General features: G+C 37.9%; 1 protein-coding gene across 1 annotated transcript in view; it reads right to left on the bottom strand.

Annotated features, from left to right (window-relative positions):
- LOC127878394 (uncharacterized) overlaps positions 1 to 11,846 on the bottom strand; it is a 42,966-nt gene extending 31,120 nt beyond the window's left edge. The window contains exons 1-5 of the mRNA XM_052424920.1: positions 11,733 to 11,846; positions 10,651 to 11,450; positions 10,320 to 10,433; positions 9,199 to 9,351; positions 8,299 to 8,520 (exon numbers count right to left, since the gene is read on the bottom strand). Of these exons, the coding sequence (XP_052280880.1) occupies positions 8,299 to 8,520; positions 9,199 to 9,351; positions 10,320 to 10,433; positions 10,651 to 11,434 (1,273 nt within the window). The 5' untranslated portion in view covers positions 11,435 to 11,450; positions 11,733 to 11,846. The remainder of the gene's footprint in view (positions 1 to 8,298; positions 8,521 to 9,198; positions 9,352 to 10,319; positions 10,434 to 10,650; positions 11,451 to 11,732) is intronic.
- Positions 11,847 to 19,419: the final 7,573 nt, after the last annotated feature.

The following is a 19,419-nucleotide window of genomic DNA, read 5'->3' as shown; positions in this document are numbered from 1 at the left end:
GACGTAATTATGAGGTTCCTATGCCCAGACAACTGTTGTTTGACGGGAAGTCTTCTTGGGAGAGCTTTATACATCCGTTCTCTGAGATGGTCAACGCATGCAATTGGGATGAACACGAACGACTGTTTCGTCTCAAAAACAGTTTGCGAGGAGAAGCAGCTGAATATACTTTTCGGCAGCTTGCAACAGAAACGCTGAACAATTATGACATGTTGAAATCAGCATTGGAGTTGCGGTTTAAGGATTTCCGTTCAGTATCATCTTATGTTGCTGAACTTGAAGTCAAGCGTTTCAACAAGGATAAAGAGAAATTAGCAGAATATGTGTCAGATATCAAACGACTTGTGTTGAAGGGTTTTCCAACCGCTGATTATGAAACGCGGGAAACTATAAGCATACGTCACTTCCTCAAGGGGCTGTACGATACACAAGCAGCAGTATTCATAGGAATGAAGGAACCCAAAACAATCGATCAAGCTCGTGATTTATTGGAGACGTACCAGAGCTTACGGGAAGAGGTTAAAGGGGCGCGTGTTAGAAGCGTCGAGTCGAAACCACAGCAAGGCGATTACGTGACAGAAGCAAGACTTCAAGAGTTTGGCCGGGATATAAAAACAAATCTCGGAAAGAAGATTGATAATTTAGCAAACAAGCTAAATAGTAAGAATGGTGACCAAAGGCAGAGAAATTCAACACGTGACAGAAAAGACATTGAATGTTTTAAATGTCACCGCCGTGGGCACTTCGCATCTGAATGTACTGCAGATGTGTTCCATAACCGTTCGGAAAACTAGGGCAGACCAAGGCTAACGGCCCAGCATTGGTCTCACAGACAGGCGAACATTTTCAGACAATTAAATGTAGAAGTACTAGTAGTGATGGACTTACTGTGCTTTTACCTGTTAAATTGTGTGAGTCTCTTAATGTGAATTTTGTTATAGACACAGGTGCATGTACAACAATTATATCAACTGGCGTGTACAATAAGATACCAATAGACAAACGACCGGAACTTATGAAAGTTGATCCGTCAGTGCGTCTTGAAGTAGCGGATGATGGGATTTTAGCTTTAGATGGACAGTGTAAAATATCGTTTAAATCATGCGGACAGTGGTTTGAATATACTGTGTTTGTTGCACCAATTCGTGAAGATGGACTAATAGGTATGGATTTTCTATATGACTATGATTATCAATTAAGTGCTAAGAATGGATTACGTTTGAATGGGAAGAGGTGTAAAACAATTGTGGAGAAAATATCTCTGAGGGCAGTTAGGGTCACTACACGAGCCAAGGTAAATATTCCAGCCAATTCGGAGTGCATAATACCTGGACAGGCAATAAATCTCGGGTCAATTAACTCACCACTTGGAATGCTATGCCCTGTGTTAAATAAACAGCCTGCAAATGGGATATCATTAGGGCACACTTTAATTTCCCCGGGGACAGTTAAAAGCAATCAAATACCTGTTAGGCTGGTGAATACTTCTTCGAGGAATGTTACGCTGGTTAAAGGTGCTACACTGGGATTTTTACAAGAAATTGACTCTAATGAATTATTGAAAGAAAATGTCGATTTAAATTCAGAGAACTGTGCTAGTGAAAACTTGAGTAATATTATACCAGATATGACATTATGGAGTGATGATTTAAAAGCCTTGTATGAAAGATCGTCGCAAAATCTGAACGATTCACAAAAAGAGAGTTTATTACGTCTCTTGGAAAAATATAAGAAGACTTTCTCCAATTCGCCAACTGATTTAGGAAGAACATCACTAGTGAAACATTATATTGAGACACCGATGGATATACGACCAATTAAAATACCACCAAGACGAGTACCTAGAACATTTATAGACCAGGAAAATAAAATAATTCAAGAGCAATTAGATATGGGTATTATTGAAGAAAGCACCAGTCCATGGTCAGCACCATTGTGTTTTATAAGAAAGAAAGATGGAGGTGTTCGCGTAGTGTGTGACTATAGACGCCTGAATGAGGTAACGAAAAAGATTGCATACCCTCTACCGAGGATAGACGAATGTTTGGAAAGTTTGGGTGGAAATAAGTGGTTTTCATCCATGGATTTGTTAAGTGGATTTTATCAAATTGAATTAAATGCTGCAGATAGGGAGAAAACTGCATTCTGCACTTCCCATGGGGGACTGTATCAGTATGTTACCATGCCACAAGGTCTTCATGGATCGCCAGCAACTTTTCAAAGGTGTATGGATTTAGTGTTCAAAGGTCTTCAATGGAAAACACTAATAATTTATTTAGATGACATTTGTTCATATGCGAAAACGTTTGAAGAAGCCATTCAGAGACTCGATGTAATTTTGGGAAGGTTAGAAAAGGGAAATATGAAACTCAAACCTAGCAAGTGTCACCTTCTTCAAAAACAAATTGATATACTTGGCCACACAATTGACTGTGATGGAATTCGCCCGAATGACGAAAAAGTGTCAACCGTTCGCCAGTGGCCTCGACCTCGAAATCTAAGTGATTTAAGGTCATTTCTTGGTTTTTGTTCCTATTACAGACGCTTCATAAAAGGATTTAGTCATCGTGCCGCACCTCTTAATAGCTTGATGGAGGCCGGTCGAGCGTTTAATTGGGGCGATGAACAAGAAAGTGCATTTGTGGATCTGAAAACTGTGTTGACAGGAAAGGAAGTCATGTCGTATCCACAGGATGACGGAATATTTATTGTTGATACTGATGCTAGTAATTTCGCGATTGGTGGATGTTTAAGTCAGATGCAGTGGTGTGAAGTTGCCAAGGAATATGTCGAAAAACCTATCATCTTTGCAAGCAAATCACTTGATAAATGCCAGCGTCGTTACTGTGCAACAAGAAGGGAGCTTTTGGCTGTTGTTACATTTGTGACACAGTTCAGACATTACCTAATGGGTAAAGAGTTTGTTTTACGGACTGATTGTTCCAGTTTAAGATGGATTATGTCATTCCGATCACCAACAGATCAAATGGCAAGATGGTTGGAAGTGTTATCGCAGTACGATTTTCGGATACAACACCGAAGTGGCCGAAAACATGTTAATGTGGACAGCCTTAGTCGAATACCCAGTGAACCAGGAGCATGTGAGTGTTATGAAGGACATTTAACACTAGGGGAGCTACCATGTAAAGGTTGTGACACATGTTCGAGGAAACATAAGCAGTGGTCAGATTTCTCTCAGTTTGACGACGCGGTTCCTTTATTTGCCAAATGCAATGCTGAGACAGCACAAACTTCGGGGTCGTCAAAAGCACGAGTTTCTAGAGTCAAACTTCAGGAATCCGGATTCTGGAGTTGGATATTCGTGCTGCTACAGCTTCTGGTGATGAAGTTGTTCAACTGTGCAAGTATCATGTATTGTGGATTAATCAGAATTAGGAAATATTGTCGCTACCGGATCTCCCGACTGCGCTTCCATAACAATTCTGACAACCCTGATGCAGATCACAGTTCAAAGTCGGGTGACAGAAACTACGAAATGCAGAATAAAGACAGAGCCCTTACATTAGGTGAATTGCCATCTTCTGTTAAAAGTCTTGTCAAATTCGGCACAGTTAACTGTTCACCACAGAGAATGGCCAGACTACAACAGCAGGATCCAGATATTGGCGTTGTTGTGCAGTGGCTTAAATCTGACTGCCAAAGACCTCCAAGAGACACTGTTTCTGGCTATTCACCCAGTGTTCGAAATTTATGGCTAGATTGGGACTTACTAACCTTGATCGACGGTGTGTTATTCAAGAAATTCATTTTGAAAACAAGTGAAGAATGTCCTCTATTGGTAGTCCCAAGAGTAATGCAAAGAGAAATTTTAATATCAGCACATGACTCAAATACGGGTGCACATTTGGGCATTGATAAGACTCATTCGAAGATTAAACTTAAATTCTTTTGGTACAAAATGAAAGACAGCATAAAGCGTCACATCAAGTCTTGTGAAAAATGTGCAAAGCGGAAACGGCCAGCAAAAACACCTAGAAGTCCATTGACAGAATACACCGTTGGATACCCAATGGATAGACTTTCAACAGACATTATGGGTCCATTACCGGAAACTGAAAATGGGAATAGATATTGCCTTGTAGTAATCGACAATTTCACAAAATGGGTTGAAGTGTACCCAATGAAGGATCAATTGGCAAGTACAGTAGCAACAAAAATAGTGTATGAATTTCTTTCAAGATATGGAATGTGCTTAGACATTCATTCGGATCAAGGCTCGAATTACCAGTCTAATCTGTTCAAGGAAGTTTGTCGCTTATTGCAAATCAATCAAACACGAACCTCTGGTTATAGAGGCATGGCTAATGGTGCTCCAGAGCGGTTCAATCAGGTGCTCCAAAATATGATTTCAACTTATGTAAATGAAAATCAAACTAATTGGGATGAAGACTTGAATCTAATAACGTCAGCATATCGTAGCTGTGAGCATGATGCCACCGGATTTACACCAAACATGCTAATGTTGGGTCGGGAAGTGACTACACCAGCAGAAATATCGTTGGGCTGCATCGTGAAAAAGAATACAACTGACAGTTCAGTGGAATATGTAAATAAACTTCAGGAAAAGCTATTTTATGTGTATCAAATTGTCAGAGAGACACTCAAGAAAAACGCAGTTCGTCAAAAGAAGGATTATGATTCACGAATTAGTAAACATAATTATAAAGTTGGGGACTTGGTGTTGTGCATTAATACTTCAAAATATAAAGGACTATCAAAGAAAATAACGCCAAATGTATGGGAAGGACCTTATCAAATTCAAAGAAAAATCAGCGACATTTTGTTCACATTAAAACAAGGCAGAAGATCACATGTTAAAGTTGTACATCATGACAGATTGAAGCCGTACACAGGCAATAGATTCCCTGACTGGTGCGTTCAAGGTCATGACCTGTTGAAGACACCAGAAAACAAAGGAAACACGAGTGCAGAGCAGGTATCATCAAAGACATCTAGCAAGGTCAAGAAAGATGTTATTATTCCCCGTAAGAGTCTTCGTCAAAGAAATCCAGTTCACCGTTATCAAAGCTAGTGCCAGACAACAGCCTGATTTAACGGCCGTTTAGCTGATAAAGTGGTCATCAATTAATGGTTCGTTGTTTACATTTCCGAGCAGTTCAACTTTTACCCTACAGATCAAACTGGAATCTGTCAGCATGTTACACCTAAGAGCACAAATTGATTCTTCATGTGTGTGTCTCCAGTGCAACAAATGGAATATGTAGTGTCACTGTGTGCACTCTTATAGTGTTTAATTTAGAGTATATAATTCCAAACCAATGACTTTGGTATATATTTTGTGCTAATTTGTTGGATTAAGTGAGTTTTTACGGAGTGTTTGAAAAGTTCCCTGGATTTAAAACCGTGTACACTTGGATTTATTCTTTTCCAGAATCAAACATTGCGCCATACTCTTATAGAATTGTTTATAATATAGCCATATGTTCATTTAATAAGTAAGGCGCACAGGACAATTAAGCAGGACGACTGCTACTTATAATTGTATGAACTTAACAAAATTGTTGTGCCTAAATTATACATTCGTTAATGTTATTTTAAAGTAATAAGTGTAAGGCACTTAACGCGGATGCATTTTAGGACTTGTGTGATAGTGATATGTGTGATTGTGTGAATATGTGCAACTAAATATTAAGACTTTCAAGTGATAAGTTGGACAATAAAAGAAGATTTTGTAGATGTGCTTATTAAACAGAGTGTTTACTTTGCATATGACTAAGAATGTATATTCTTGCTTTCATATAATCAAACTGTTACGATGTTTTAGATATACTAGTAATGCATGATGTTGAAGAATAATATTTCTTTGAATGTGTTTGTTGTTAATTAAAAGGACAATACTTTTAATGATTCATTATATTGATGGATAGATCTGTGTAATTTTTATTGAGAAGTTATTTGCAATACAAGGCAATGTATATGGATGTTTAATGCCATGTCATGTAGTAATTTACAAGTAATATTCCTTGTTGTGGAGGTTTCTAATCATGTACAAGTAATTCAAAAGGGATGATTCTTATGATGTTATGTATTATCACAATGTATCATCATTTCATAGTAAAATTCCTTGTTTGTAGAAGGTTTCTAATATAAGTATTAATAATACATATAGTTTATTTGTATCTGTAGATTTGTGATGTAATATTATATTCATATAAAGTGTTTTGATAATAGTTTCCGTTTAATATGTTGTGAGTGTGAGTCTGGCTATTTAGTCATGTATGCAACTATTTGGCTTAATTGAGGACAATTAAGAAGCTAAGGTGAGGGGAGTGTTGTAATTTTAGTATATGATTTCAATTTAGACTGCTCTGTTTGATGCCATGTGGCATGATGGGCATTTGTTACCAGAACAGGATACCAGTTGGTCATCATTTTGTAATAAAGATTAGCAAATCTGGTCTGTTCTGGTGCTCGCAGAGTCTGCTTGTCAAATATGTCAACACTTGCAATAATAAATACCAATTAAATGCTAAGTCCTATCTGTGTCTGTCCACAAATCCAAATATGGGAGGGTGGGCAGAATTGTATGAAAAGCCAGGTTGAGAGAGAGGCTGAGGAGAGTTGAATGGACCGTTGAAATGTAAAGAGAGAAGGAGTATGAGAGACTTATTCATTGTGTATATATTTATTCTCGTAGTGTGTAAATAAAATGTAGAGTACATATACTGTGTGGTGAACTTATGAACTCCCCCCCTCAAAAATTGTAACAACATTTACCAAGCTCTAACATATCCATTAATATATGCATCTTTTGACGATTTAAAAACTAAGAGGATTGCTTATATAAAGTATAAAATACGTCCAATATTATATCCGGAAGGATGGTCGAGTGGTCTAAGTGGTAGACTTTTTACTCCAGGACTCCAGGAGTCAGTGGTTCGAGTCCTGCTGAGGGTAACCTTTTTCTGTTTTTAATTTTATTCTTGATTTTTTACTGGAGCTTTTTATATCCAATGTTTACATTTATCAATAAAAAGCATTTAATGACAAACTTCAAAACATGCCAAAATCTGTGAAAAGGACCCTTTAAGAAATCTAACGTGGATGAGAGCAGACTTGGAAGGCATCGTTAGTCGATTTTTAACTTCGAGCTCAAAGTTCAGAGTTACTAATATGCTTTAATTATATGAAATTTGACTGAAGTCAAATAAGACCATGAAAGTCGAGTAGCATCTATTGATAACAAACGACGCAGAAATTCGGAAAACAATGATAACATACTCTGTTCAATAATAGATAGAGCTTTGTTGCAAAGGAGTAGATATTACCCATTACATATACAGCATTAGCTCCTATCCGTCTGAACAAAAATAAAGAAAGCGGCCCCATGCTGTAAGTGCTCTTTATAGGCGACACACATCCGGGGTAGTAATATATAAATTATGTTCAATACTAACACGACACGCATTTTGTTCTGCTCACACAGGAGGAAAAACAACGGTGTAGTCATCTGTAAAAATTTATGTGGCACGACATGTTTCGAAAGCGGATTTAGAGAATTGTCGGAAAGTGTGCGTTGAAACGACCATACTGAAGCGTACATCTGAAATTTTCTGAATAAGGTTTTGGGAAACGTAAATTTACTCAACATATTTACGATTTCATGTTACATACAATTTAAAGCGTGATTGAAATTAAACGATAAGAAACGTACATTTTAGCATAAACGTGGCGCCATATTGCTTCTTCATTTTTTACCAATGAATTAATTAACTTCATCTTGAATTTAAAATAAACTGATTTTTTTTTAAAGCACGTGCGATTTTTTTGTAAAATTGGTGGCCTATAAAATTAGTGTTTGCTAAATCAAACGCTTTTAAACCAGACTACGATCGTGTTAGATTTTCGAAAATATTTATTTGACTTTCAGTAATATTTGTGTCACCTAAACCACTGTAAAGAGGGTAACAGCATTCAATCAAATCGTGATGTTCCGTTCTTCTGATTTAATTCATACGCATGTATAATCCTTTTTTAAGCATTTGTGGACTAGGGCTTTAACAATAGCTGGGGAGGAGTGTAGAATATTTGAGCCGCCTAATGCGAAAATGGGTCTTATGCTATATGCGGCCACAGAAATCCTTTTCGCGAATGAAAACATGACGCATTGCGTGTCCTTTTGTCGAAAATGGTAGCTGCTGACGAGACTGCGAGGATGCGCAGGCTGGTATAGAGCTACACTGGCCGCATGTGACATAAGACCCATTTTCGCATGACGCGGCTCATTTATTGCATCGAGTCAGTATATTGCTTTACCTGCGAGATATTTTTCGATAAACTCTGTGGACTCAGTAGCGATCCGAATAAAGAACGTGTAAGTGTCCTGTGTTGTGTACTGTATCTCCAGCAAAAGCTTCTGCAGGTTGGGCTGCTCAAATGCAAAGTCCGCCAAGGCGCTCGCATACTCATGAGACGTAAAACGTCGAGATATGCTAGTCATTACCTCCGTGAACGTTTGGCAAAAACGCTTGCGGATTTCTGAAAATATTAAGAACTGTTTATAAGCCTTGTTGAGACAATCTCGAATCCGTTGCCTGTAAAAGACCAGTACTTTGTTTCTTAAGAGCTTTACATTTTGAAATCTCCGCCAGATTGGGGATCGATACCGAGACAACCTGACTCTAGGCGGACACAACATCCTCTGCGCTGTTTTTACTAGTTAAACTTTTATTGTTTAAAGGCGAATTTTCCTGCTACACCTAGTATTTAAAATGTATTGAAATCCCCGTTTTACAAATTTCGTTATTGCATTGGTTCATTAATTTAACATTGTTAATAATACAGAATATGTTCACAACAAAGATAAAATAATATAAGGCGCCGATTAAATACACATACATACATATCAACATACATTTGTACATTTGCACAATTATAAAATATATTGTCCGTGTCAATCTAGCATGAGCAAAATAAAGCAGCATTTTAATCATTGTGTAATACTTACGTCAAAAAGCCCTTAAATTTATTTATTTACAGGTCAAGGAACCAAACGCATCCAGATGGGCATATTATTGTACGGAAAAGGCCCCAAAAATGTCATTATTGGCTCCAATACCACATAATTTAATGGCATGACAAGAACCATCTGTATGGGTTTTCAGCGAACTTAATCGGTTGATACAAAGGGCAAGAGAACTATGTACTTATAATTACCTGGAGTGTTCCGCAAAGCAAAAAATGTCTTGAGACACTCCCGCAAGATTCCCTGTATGTTGAAACGCTTATTCGCGGGATCATAGGTAATGAAGTGACGCCTACGTTTGGGGACCAGAACGTTGTTCTTCACCATCACTTCCGTCGGGAAATCTGCAATAGAAGTTGAGTGCATTAGATTTATTATGTCATTACGAACAGACATCTTGAAAAGAAATCATGAATAGAACTGTTACTAGTCCGTGGACTTTTTGCTGGCAAGTATCCGAAAAAAAGTAAACACGTTTCATATTTGTACTTCACGAAACAATGCTTCGACGCATATCATTTGGACCTTTATCACATTAGGCATTGGGCATCAATATAACACACTGGTATTCACCTACATGCGTAATTTCAATGCATACACAACATAATTTGTTGTTGATTGGACATTGTTAGGTGACGAACTTTATCCAGATCCACGCAATTCATTGAACACACACACGAATGAACGCATAGCACCACATTTAAGTCGCGTTCTGAGAAAACTGAGCATAATGCTTGTGCGTAAAGTGTCGTCCCAGATTAGCCTGTGCAGTCCGCTTTATTACATTTTTCGTTTAAATGAAGTCTCTTCTTAGCAAAAATCCAATTTAGGCGGAAAATGTCGTCCCTGATTAGCCGGTGCAGACTGCACAGGCTAATCTGGGACGACACTTTACGCACATGCATTAAGCCCAGTTTTCTCAGAACGCATCACATTTAAATTCATCACCACAACCTTGAGTAATAAATACTGAAAACTCAGCGGTCAACAATTAACGCATACAATAAGTAAGCTTGGGTCTTAAACAAATAGTGTGGTTGTTTGAAAGACCAACTTTTTTCTTGCTTTAGTTCACCAATAACTTGGTAGCGATTTACCTTTTCAGCAACTAACGCATCTAAAATGTAACCGATCTCAACTCTCTGACGTTAATAAGCCAACTCCGTTTTTACGTCAGGTATAGTTTTAAAGTTACATCTATGCGATCGGTATATCCTGGCATTAATCAGCCTGCAATATTGTCGACTTCGCGAACATTTTCTTGAGCATGTGGCTAAAAACATCTGTTCATTTGGTTTAGTGTAAAACTTACCGAGGAGCGATCTGGCCTCTTCTGCAGTGAACGAGCCTGGGATATAATCCAATGCCGAGAACCGTCTCTGAAGCACGGGACTCAAGCGCGTGATGAACTGCCGGTAAATGTCAGCTGACATAGTGATACAACATTTTTTTAATGCTTGAGTATGTCACCTTAAATATTGGATATTTCGGTAACGCTAAAACTAACATATTGTAACCCATTAAAAACACACAATTCCATGCACAATTCTAGTATCTGTACTTACGTTAATTTGTTAGAAATTAATACACATGTACAATCAACTGATTACCAAAGCTCCTCGGTCAATTAAATTTACTATTACGTGTAGTGTAAGAGGCACCTACCAACTCTATCTTCGCGGGGTAAAATTCTCGACTAAGGACCATCAGTCTGTATTCCGCTAGCAGTGGTGCCATATCCTTCGGCGTCAACATGCCTCCGTCACATCGAAGCTCAGACGTTATCATAAAAATCAAACGCGGTAAACCTTCACTCAGTTCAGCAATAGGTTTCAAGTATTCGCCGAAGTCCATCCCGGGTGTTTCGGCTCTCAGTAACTCCAATGTCTCTGCTGGCTTTAGCGGTTGCAGCTCGCACACGTGGTACAAACCACACAAACTCGCCAGCTGGAACGTCGTTGAAGAAGTAATCATAATTTTGATATTGTTCTGTTTTATAAGAGCAACAACGAGATCTTGAAGAGGGTCGCGAGTTTCGGCTCCCTCGTCAAGAAAGTATTCGCCGTTGTCAAAAAAGAACACGTATTGCGTTTTTCTAGTGGAAACAGCAGAGACAATCATGCTTTCCCACGACTTGACATCGGTTGGACGAGATTCAATAGAAACAGTTACCTGAGCGCATATATTGACGTACATCGCGGCAAGGTCGCTGGTCTCCTTTAGGTTAACGTAGACTAGTTCATCATATTGGCCCGAGACACTAGCCAGAAACTCCTTCGCTAGCCTTGATGTACCAACAGATCGCATCCCAAAAATTCCGAACATTCTTAATTTTTTGTTCCATGCAGCTTTCAAATCGCGAAGTTCATCTTTTCGACCGACGAGTTGTGCCTCAAAGTAGGTATCTATTCCGAGCCCCATCGTCATAGTTCTGGTACAGTGCCTATATATACAGAAAAACAAGCTAAACTCGACCTCTTGCATCAAAGTTTTCTTAAATACAGTCATGAATTGTCCAGCGGTGTTGAAAATTGCGACAACACATTATTAAGTCATATTTTTTACACCACTGCTTATACCGAACTGAAAATGTTGTCGATAACGGAGGCAGCATTACATTATCTCGATTTGATATTGTACATGTCATAGTCTTTCTTACCAGTAATTAGCTTTGTTTCACTTTTAATCTCAACACATACGTTTCTTCCATTGTTAAATTGCTTACCTTCCTTTTACGAATTATAATCCATTTACATAAGTTTCATTCTTTTAACGCCCCTATTTATAAAAACAAGAGTCACACTCTCTCTAGGTGTAATCATCTATTAAAATCGTCTAGTCATAGCTATTTTACAGATCAAATTTCACTAAAACGCATTGAAGCGCTACCACACAGACTGCGTATTATGGAACGCCATAGCTGTCTTACGTTGTCACATTTCTTTCTGTATTCTTAAGAAGGTGTCGTTTTATGTCAAACAGTCGTGTTATCATGTTCAAATGTGGTGCTGACTTGTCAAAACACAGTCCTTTTATGTCAAACCGTAGTATTATCTTGTGTAAATTTGATGTTGACTTGTCAAAATACAGTTCTATTATGTCAAACCGTCGTGTTATCATGTCCAAATGAGGTGTTGACTTGTCAAAATACAGTCCTATTATGTCAAACCGTCGTGAAATCTTGTCCAAATGTGGTGTTGACTTGTCAAAACACAGTTTTATTATGTCAAACAGTCGTGTTAACTTGTCTAAATGTGGCGTTGACTTGTCAAAAGACAGTCATATTATGTCAGACAGTCGTGTTATTATGTTCAAATGTGGTGTTGACTTGTCAAAACGCAGTCTTATTATGTCAAATAATAGTGTTATCTTTTTATAACGTGTATTGATTTGTCGAGACACTATCTTATTATGTCAAATTCAGTGATGTCGTTCACATCGGTGATGTGGTTCACTTTCATGATGTTCGTTTCTATATTGTTGACCAAAATATAGCGTTGTGTAGAAATACCGAAATCCCCTTAATTACCGAAATTCCCCGAAATCCCCCGAATTCCCCATTAATATTGATTATTTATTATGATAGAATATTGCAAAATACACTGAAATCACTGATAAAACATTGTTTTTATCCAAGCTTGATAGCGAAAAACTAAAACATAAACATTATTATTGGGATTCCGAGTATGAATTCATAGTGCATATTTGCACAAGCACGATCAGGTACCGAAATCTCCGCTGTAAAGACCTTCAAGTGTCAAAAAACCATCTGGGGGCTTTTTTGATATTAGAAAGCAGCGGCACAGACAAAAACTTAACAACAATATCCCCCTTCTTTTGAAAAATATTGACTTGTAGCGGGGATTTCGGTAATTCTACATTCGCCCACATAGTACCGAAATCCCCCATATTTACATCTAAAAGGGTCAAAATGTCTTTTGTATGATTGGTTTTTGGCTTCGCATTAAATGTTAACTTGCAAAAAAATAGTATTACTGTTAATTATTAAGCATACTTGACAGCATTAGTTGCCTCTTAGCGGGGATTTCGGTAATTCTACATTTGCCCGCCGCGTACCGAAATCCCCCATAAATACGCCTTAAAGGGTCAATATGTCATCGGTATGATTGGGTTTTGGCATCGCATAAATGTTAATGTGCAAATAATGATATTAATATTCATTATTAAGCATTCTTGACAGCATACGTTGCCTCTTAGCGGCGATTTCGGTAATTCTACACAAGAACAAAGACGCGCGACGGTACCGAAATCCCCACTGTACAAACCTTCAATGGTAAAAAAATCATTATAGTGCTTTCTTATTGTAGAAATCAGTGATACAGACAAAAACCTATCAACAATCTCCCCTTTGGTAACTTCTGTTGAAAAAAAAGACTTATAGCGGGGATTTCGGTAATTCGGTAATAAGACATGTCAGCAGCAGATTTGGACATGATAACACGACTAATTGACATAATAAGACTGTATTTTGACAAGTCAACATCACATTTGGACAAGATAACACGACGGTTCGACATAATAGGACTGTATTTTGACAAGTCAGCACCAGATTTAGACAAGATAATACGACTGTTTGACATAATAAGACAGTATTTTGACAAGTCAACATCACATTTGGACAAGATAGCACGACTGTTCGACATAATGGGACTGTATTTTGACAAGTCAGTATATGATTTTGACAAGATAACACGACGGTTTGACATAGTAGAACTGTGTTTTGACAAGTCAAAATCACATTTGGACAAGATAGTACGACTGTTCGACATAATAAGACTGTATTTTTACAAGTCAGCACATGATTTTGACAAGATAACACGACTGTTCGACATAATAAGACTGTATTTTGACAAGTCAACATCACATCTGGACAAGATAACACGACGGTTCGACATAATAAGACTGTATTTTGACAAGTCAACATCACATCTGGACAAAATAACACGACGGTTCGACATAATAGGACTATATTTTGACAAGTCAGTACATGATTTTGACAAGATAGCACGACTGTTCGACATAATAGGACTGTATTTTGACAAGTCAGCACATGATTTTAACAAGATAACACGACTGTTTGACTTAATAAGATTGTATTTTGACAAGTCAACATCACATCTGGACAAGAGAACACGACGGTTCGACATAATAGGACTATATTTTGACAAGTCAGCACATGATTTTGACAAGATAGCACCACTGTTCGACATAACAGGACTGTATTTTGACAAGTCAGCACATGATTTTGACAAGATAACACGACTGTTTGACATAATAAGACTGTATTTTGACAAGTGTACATCACATCTGGACAAGTTAACACGACGGTTCGACATAAAAGGACCGTATTTTGACAAGTCAGCACCAGATTTAGAAAAGATAACACGACTGTTTGACATAATAAGACTGTATTTTGACAAGTCAGCACCAGATTTAGACAAGATTACACGACGGTTTGACATAGTAGAACTGTGTTTTGACAAGTCAAAATCACATTTGGACAGGATTACTGTTTGACATAATAAGACTGTGTTTTGACAAGTCAACATCACATCTGAACAAGATAACACGACGGTTCGACATAATAGGACTATATTTTGACAAGTCAGCACATGATTTTGACAAGATAGCACGACTGTTCGACATATCAGGACTGTATTTTGACAAGTCAGCACATGATTTTGACAAGATAACACGACTGTTTGACATTATAAGACTGTATTTTGACAAGTGTACATCACATCTGGACAAGATAACACGACGGTTCGACATAAAAGGACCGTATTTTGACAAGTCAGCACCATATTTAGAAAAGATAACACGACTGTTTGACATAATAAGACTGTATTTTGACAAGTCAGCACCAGATTTAGACAAGATTACACGACGGTTTGACATAGTAGAACTGTGTTTTGACAAGTCAAAATCACATTTGGACAGGATTACTGTTTGACATAATAAGACTGTGTTTTGACAAGTCAGCACTACATTCAGACAAGATAACATGACGGTTTGACATAATAAGACTGTGTTTTGACAAATCAACATCTCATTTGGACAAGATAATACGACGGTTGAACATAATAAGACTGTATTTAGACATGTCAGCACCACATTCAGACAAGATAACAAGAAGGTTTGACATAATAAGACTGTGTTTTGACAAATAAACATCACATCTGGACAAGATAATACGACGGTTGAACATAATAAGACTGTATTTAGACAAGTCAGCACCTCATTCAGACAAGATAACAAGACGGTTTGACATAATACGACTGTGTTTTGACAAGACAACAACACATATGGACAAGATATCATGACGGTTTTACATAATAAGACACCATCTAAAGAAGATGGAAAGAAATGTAACAACGTAAGACAGCTATGGCGTTCCATAGCGTATGTTCTCGAGCGTACATACTACATCCAAAGTTGCTACATTAACCGATGACAATAATAGGGGAAAACACGGGCATAATAAAGGTGGATACAACACGAACAATACACGAGGAATATGATTAAGCTGAGAAACGTGGCAGATAACGGCGAAGATCCCACCGACCCAAACAAGCAAGTACTTTAGCAGCGACTCGATATGGCGCTCTACCTTCCAACCCATATAACAGCGGCTAGGACTACCCATCCCACATAAAATTCATGACCGAACACCATCAAGCTATGCCCCCTAATTTTTTAACCAAAACCCAACAGAGAATCAGTACTGTGTGCGTTCAATAACAACACCACCACCTGAAAGAAAGCAATATATTAAGTTCATAAAATTACCTGTCGCTAATTAGGCTTAAAAGATAGACACGCGCATAAACGATATCGTAAACGCCATTCAGTTCACCAAGAGCAATCAAAACAACAACTAAAGAATACAATTCACGTGTAAACGTTCTGTCTGAGCAGTGCTCTATGCTAGCAGCTATGTTAGCAAGCACACAAACAAAAAACTAGCAAATTGGAAGTGGAACGTAGAAACATTTGGGAAACCATGCTTTTCTATTATCTTAGTGAAGCCCAACATGAAAAACAGTGAATAATTAGTAAAGTAAGTAATATTAGAACGTCTCAAAATAACGATATAGAGCACTGGCTAAGTAAACCACATCCATCACAATCTAGGCCAATCGTTAAATTCCACTACTACAAAACACAACTAACCGGTGAGAACAAACTCTACCACAAAGTACAACTTTCTTAGAAAAGCAGGGCCTAGGGATCGGTATACAATAGAAAAAAGACCGTTTTTAACAAACGACGTCAAATTAGCGATTGCTTCAACAACGAAACAAACACAGGAAAACACGAAAATGGACCGGCTCAAGAAACATGGGCCGTGCGGTATAAAAGGGTGCAATTGTCAATAGGGTCGTGCTGTCAGTAAGGTCGTACAGTCAATGGGAAGTTGATGTCAATATGGTGCTTTTGTCAATATGTTACTGGTGCTAATTGGATGCTGCTGTCATTAGGAGGCGGCTGTCATTATGTAGCTGCTGTAAATATTGTGCTTTGTCAAGAGGATGCTGCTATCAATAAGAAGAGGCTGTCAAAAGGGAGTTGTGGTCAATATGGTGCTGTTGTTAAAATGTGCTGTTACCAATAGGTTGCTGATGTCAATATGGTGCTATGTTAATATGGCTTCGTTGTCAATAGGGTGCTGTTGTTAATAAGTATATGGTGTAAAAAGGACGCTGCTGTAAATACGTTGCTACCGTCAATTCGATAATGCTGTCAATAGGATGCCGTGGTCAACGGGGTGTTTCCGTCCATAGCGTTCTGCTTTCAATATGGTGTTGCTGTCTATAGGGTGCTGCTATCAATAAGGTGTGCTATCAAAACAGTGCTGCTGTCAATGGGGTGTTGCGGTCAATATGATGCTACTGTCACTAGGGCGCTGTTATTAATATGGTAGCTATCAATAGGGTGTTGCCGTTAATAGGCTGTTGCGGTCGATATGTTGATACTATTAGTAGTGTGTTGCGGTCAATAGGATGCTGCTATCACTAGGGTGGTGTTTTCGATAAGTTTCTGCTGTCAATAAGGAGCTGCTTTAAATAAGTAGCTGCTGTCAATAGGAAGCTGCTTTCAATTTCTTTCAATAATACTGCTGTCAATAGGATGCTGCTATCAATAAGTTTCTGCTGTCAATAAGGAGCTGCTTTAAATAAGTAGCTGCTGTCAATAGGGAGCCACTTTCAATAAGTTGCTGCTGTCAATATGAAGCTGCTTTCAATTTCTTTCAATAATACTGCTGTCAATAGAATGCTGCTTTCAATAAGTTACTGCTGTCAATAGGGACCCACTTTCAATAATACTGCTGTCAATAGGATGCTGCTTTCAATAAGTTGCTGCTGTAAATAGAGAGCTGCTTTCAATAAGTTGATGCTGTCAATAAGGAGCTGCTTTCAATAAGTTTCTGTTGTCAATAGGGAGCCACTTTAAATAAGTTGCTGCTGTCAATAGGGAGCTGCTTTCAATAAGTTACTGCTGTCATTGAGGAGCTGCTTTTAGTAAGTTTCTGCTGTCAATAGGGAGCTGCTTTTAATAAGTTTATGCTGTCGATAGGATGTTTTCTTATTAGGGTGCCTCTTTGAATAGGGGCTGTTGACAAGAGGGTACCACTTTCATTAGGATGCCGCTGTCAATAGGGTGATGCTATATTTCGGAGCTGCTGTCAATAGGGGGCTGCTGTCAAAAGTATTGTGCTAAAACTAGGGTGCTGCTTTTAAAAGATTTCTTTTTTCAATACAACGCTGCTAGCAATAAGAGACTGCCATGAATAGACTGCTGTTTTTTCAATTTGTTGCTGCTGTCAATAGGGTGTTACTGTCGAGACCGTGTTGTTGTCAATAGGATGCTGCTGTGAATAGTGTTTCTGTCGAAATGATCTTGCTGTCAATATGGTCCTACTGACAATATGGTGCGACTGTTTTTACGGTGCTGCTGTCAATTGGGTTCTGTTGTCAATGGAATGCTGCTATCATGGTAGCGCTGTGTCAATAGGATGGTAATGTCGATAGTGTTCTTTTGTCAATCAGGTGCAGTGGTGACTTGGGTGCTGCTGTCAATAGGGTGCTGCTATCAATACGATTTCAATAGGTTACTGCTGCCAATTGTTTGCCTCTGTCACAGAGTGTTGCTGGCAATAGGGGACTGGCAGTATGGTGATGTGTCAACAGAATGCTGCTGTCAATTTGTTGCTGCTGTCAATATGTCGCAGTAATCAATAGGTTAATGTAGTAAAACATGTGCAGATGTCAATAGGGTGATGCTGTCAACAAGACAAGACAAGACAAGACAAGACAAGACAATTTATTTTGTAAATAAAGGCCCCGGCCCAAAATACAATATACAGACATGTCATATTTTACATGCATGAGTTGTGAATAGTTTTATGTTTAAACTTTTCGCATTAACATATATATAAATAATACAATTTTCTTCAATGTCAGATCATTATTTGTTTTCATCAGATTAATAAAATCTATTTCTTCTCTGTTTCCTGTATAATTCGTGAAATTTAGAACAATAAAAAAAATACATGAAATTCGTTTTCAATGACACGTGTGTTTTCTACATTTAGACAATGTATACAATATCGAAGACCATGTTCTATACCAAGATGTCGTCCAGTTTCAATAAGAAACTTGTGGTCGGAACATCTGAACTTTGCAAATGCTTTTCTATAGAAGAATGGTATTTTAAGCGAAAGATATTTTTCTGGTTCAAGCAATGATGTATACATTCTATATGTTTAACATCTAGACGAGTCGAATAAACTCCCTGACCATTTTTGCGCGTTACAACATATAACGCGATCTTTAAACAGTTGTAAAAAGACATCAACATTGCCAACATCCTGATACACCCAGACATAACCAAATCCATAATTAAATAACAGATTTATAACAGAAGTAGCCCAATTTGTCCTTCCGATTTCATCCTGGCTTTTTAACATATTATAACAATTTTTTGGATATCTATGCAATGGCATGTGAATAAGTTTACACCAGTATTTAACACACTTGAAATGATATTCTACAATTAATTCTAATCTACCAACCTCCCCTAAGGCCATGCAATTGTTTGTTGACCTATTCAAAACAATAAAATCTTTGCAAAATTGAGCCTGGACTTGTTCTATATTTTCAGAAAGGGTATGACCCCAAATTTCAGCCCCGTATAAAAGGATCGGCTTAACCATTGAATCAAAAAGTTAAAAATACTCTTGAATGTCAAATTTTCCAAAATAGCCTTGGTAACTTTTTATGGCATTAATAGATTTTTTAGCCTGCATTGCCAACTTAGCTTTAGCCTTGGACCAACTTAATTTAGGAGTAAACAGTAAACCCATGGACTTGTACACTGACGTAACATTT

The sequence above is a fragment of the Dreissena polymorpha genome, chromosome 4, assembly GCF_020536995.1.
Source record: "Dreissena polymorpha isolate Duluth1 chromosome 4, UMN_Dpol_1.0, whole genome shotgun sequence".
Classification (NCBI taxonomy): Eukaryota; Metazoa; Mollusca; class Bivalvia; order Myida; family Dreissenidae; genus Dreissena; species Dreissena polymorpha.
The sequence above is the reverse complement of the archived record's forward strand: the minus strand, read 5'-3'. Positions and strand labels throughout refer to the sequence as shown.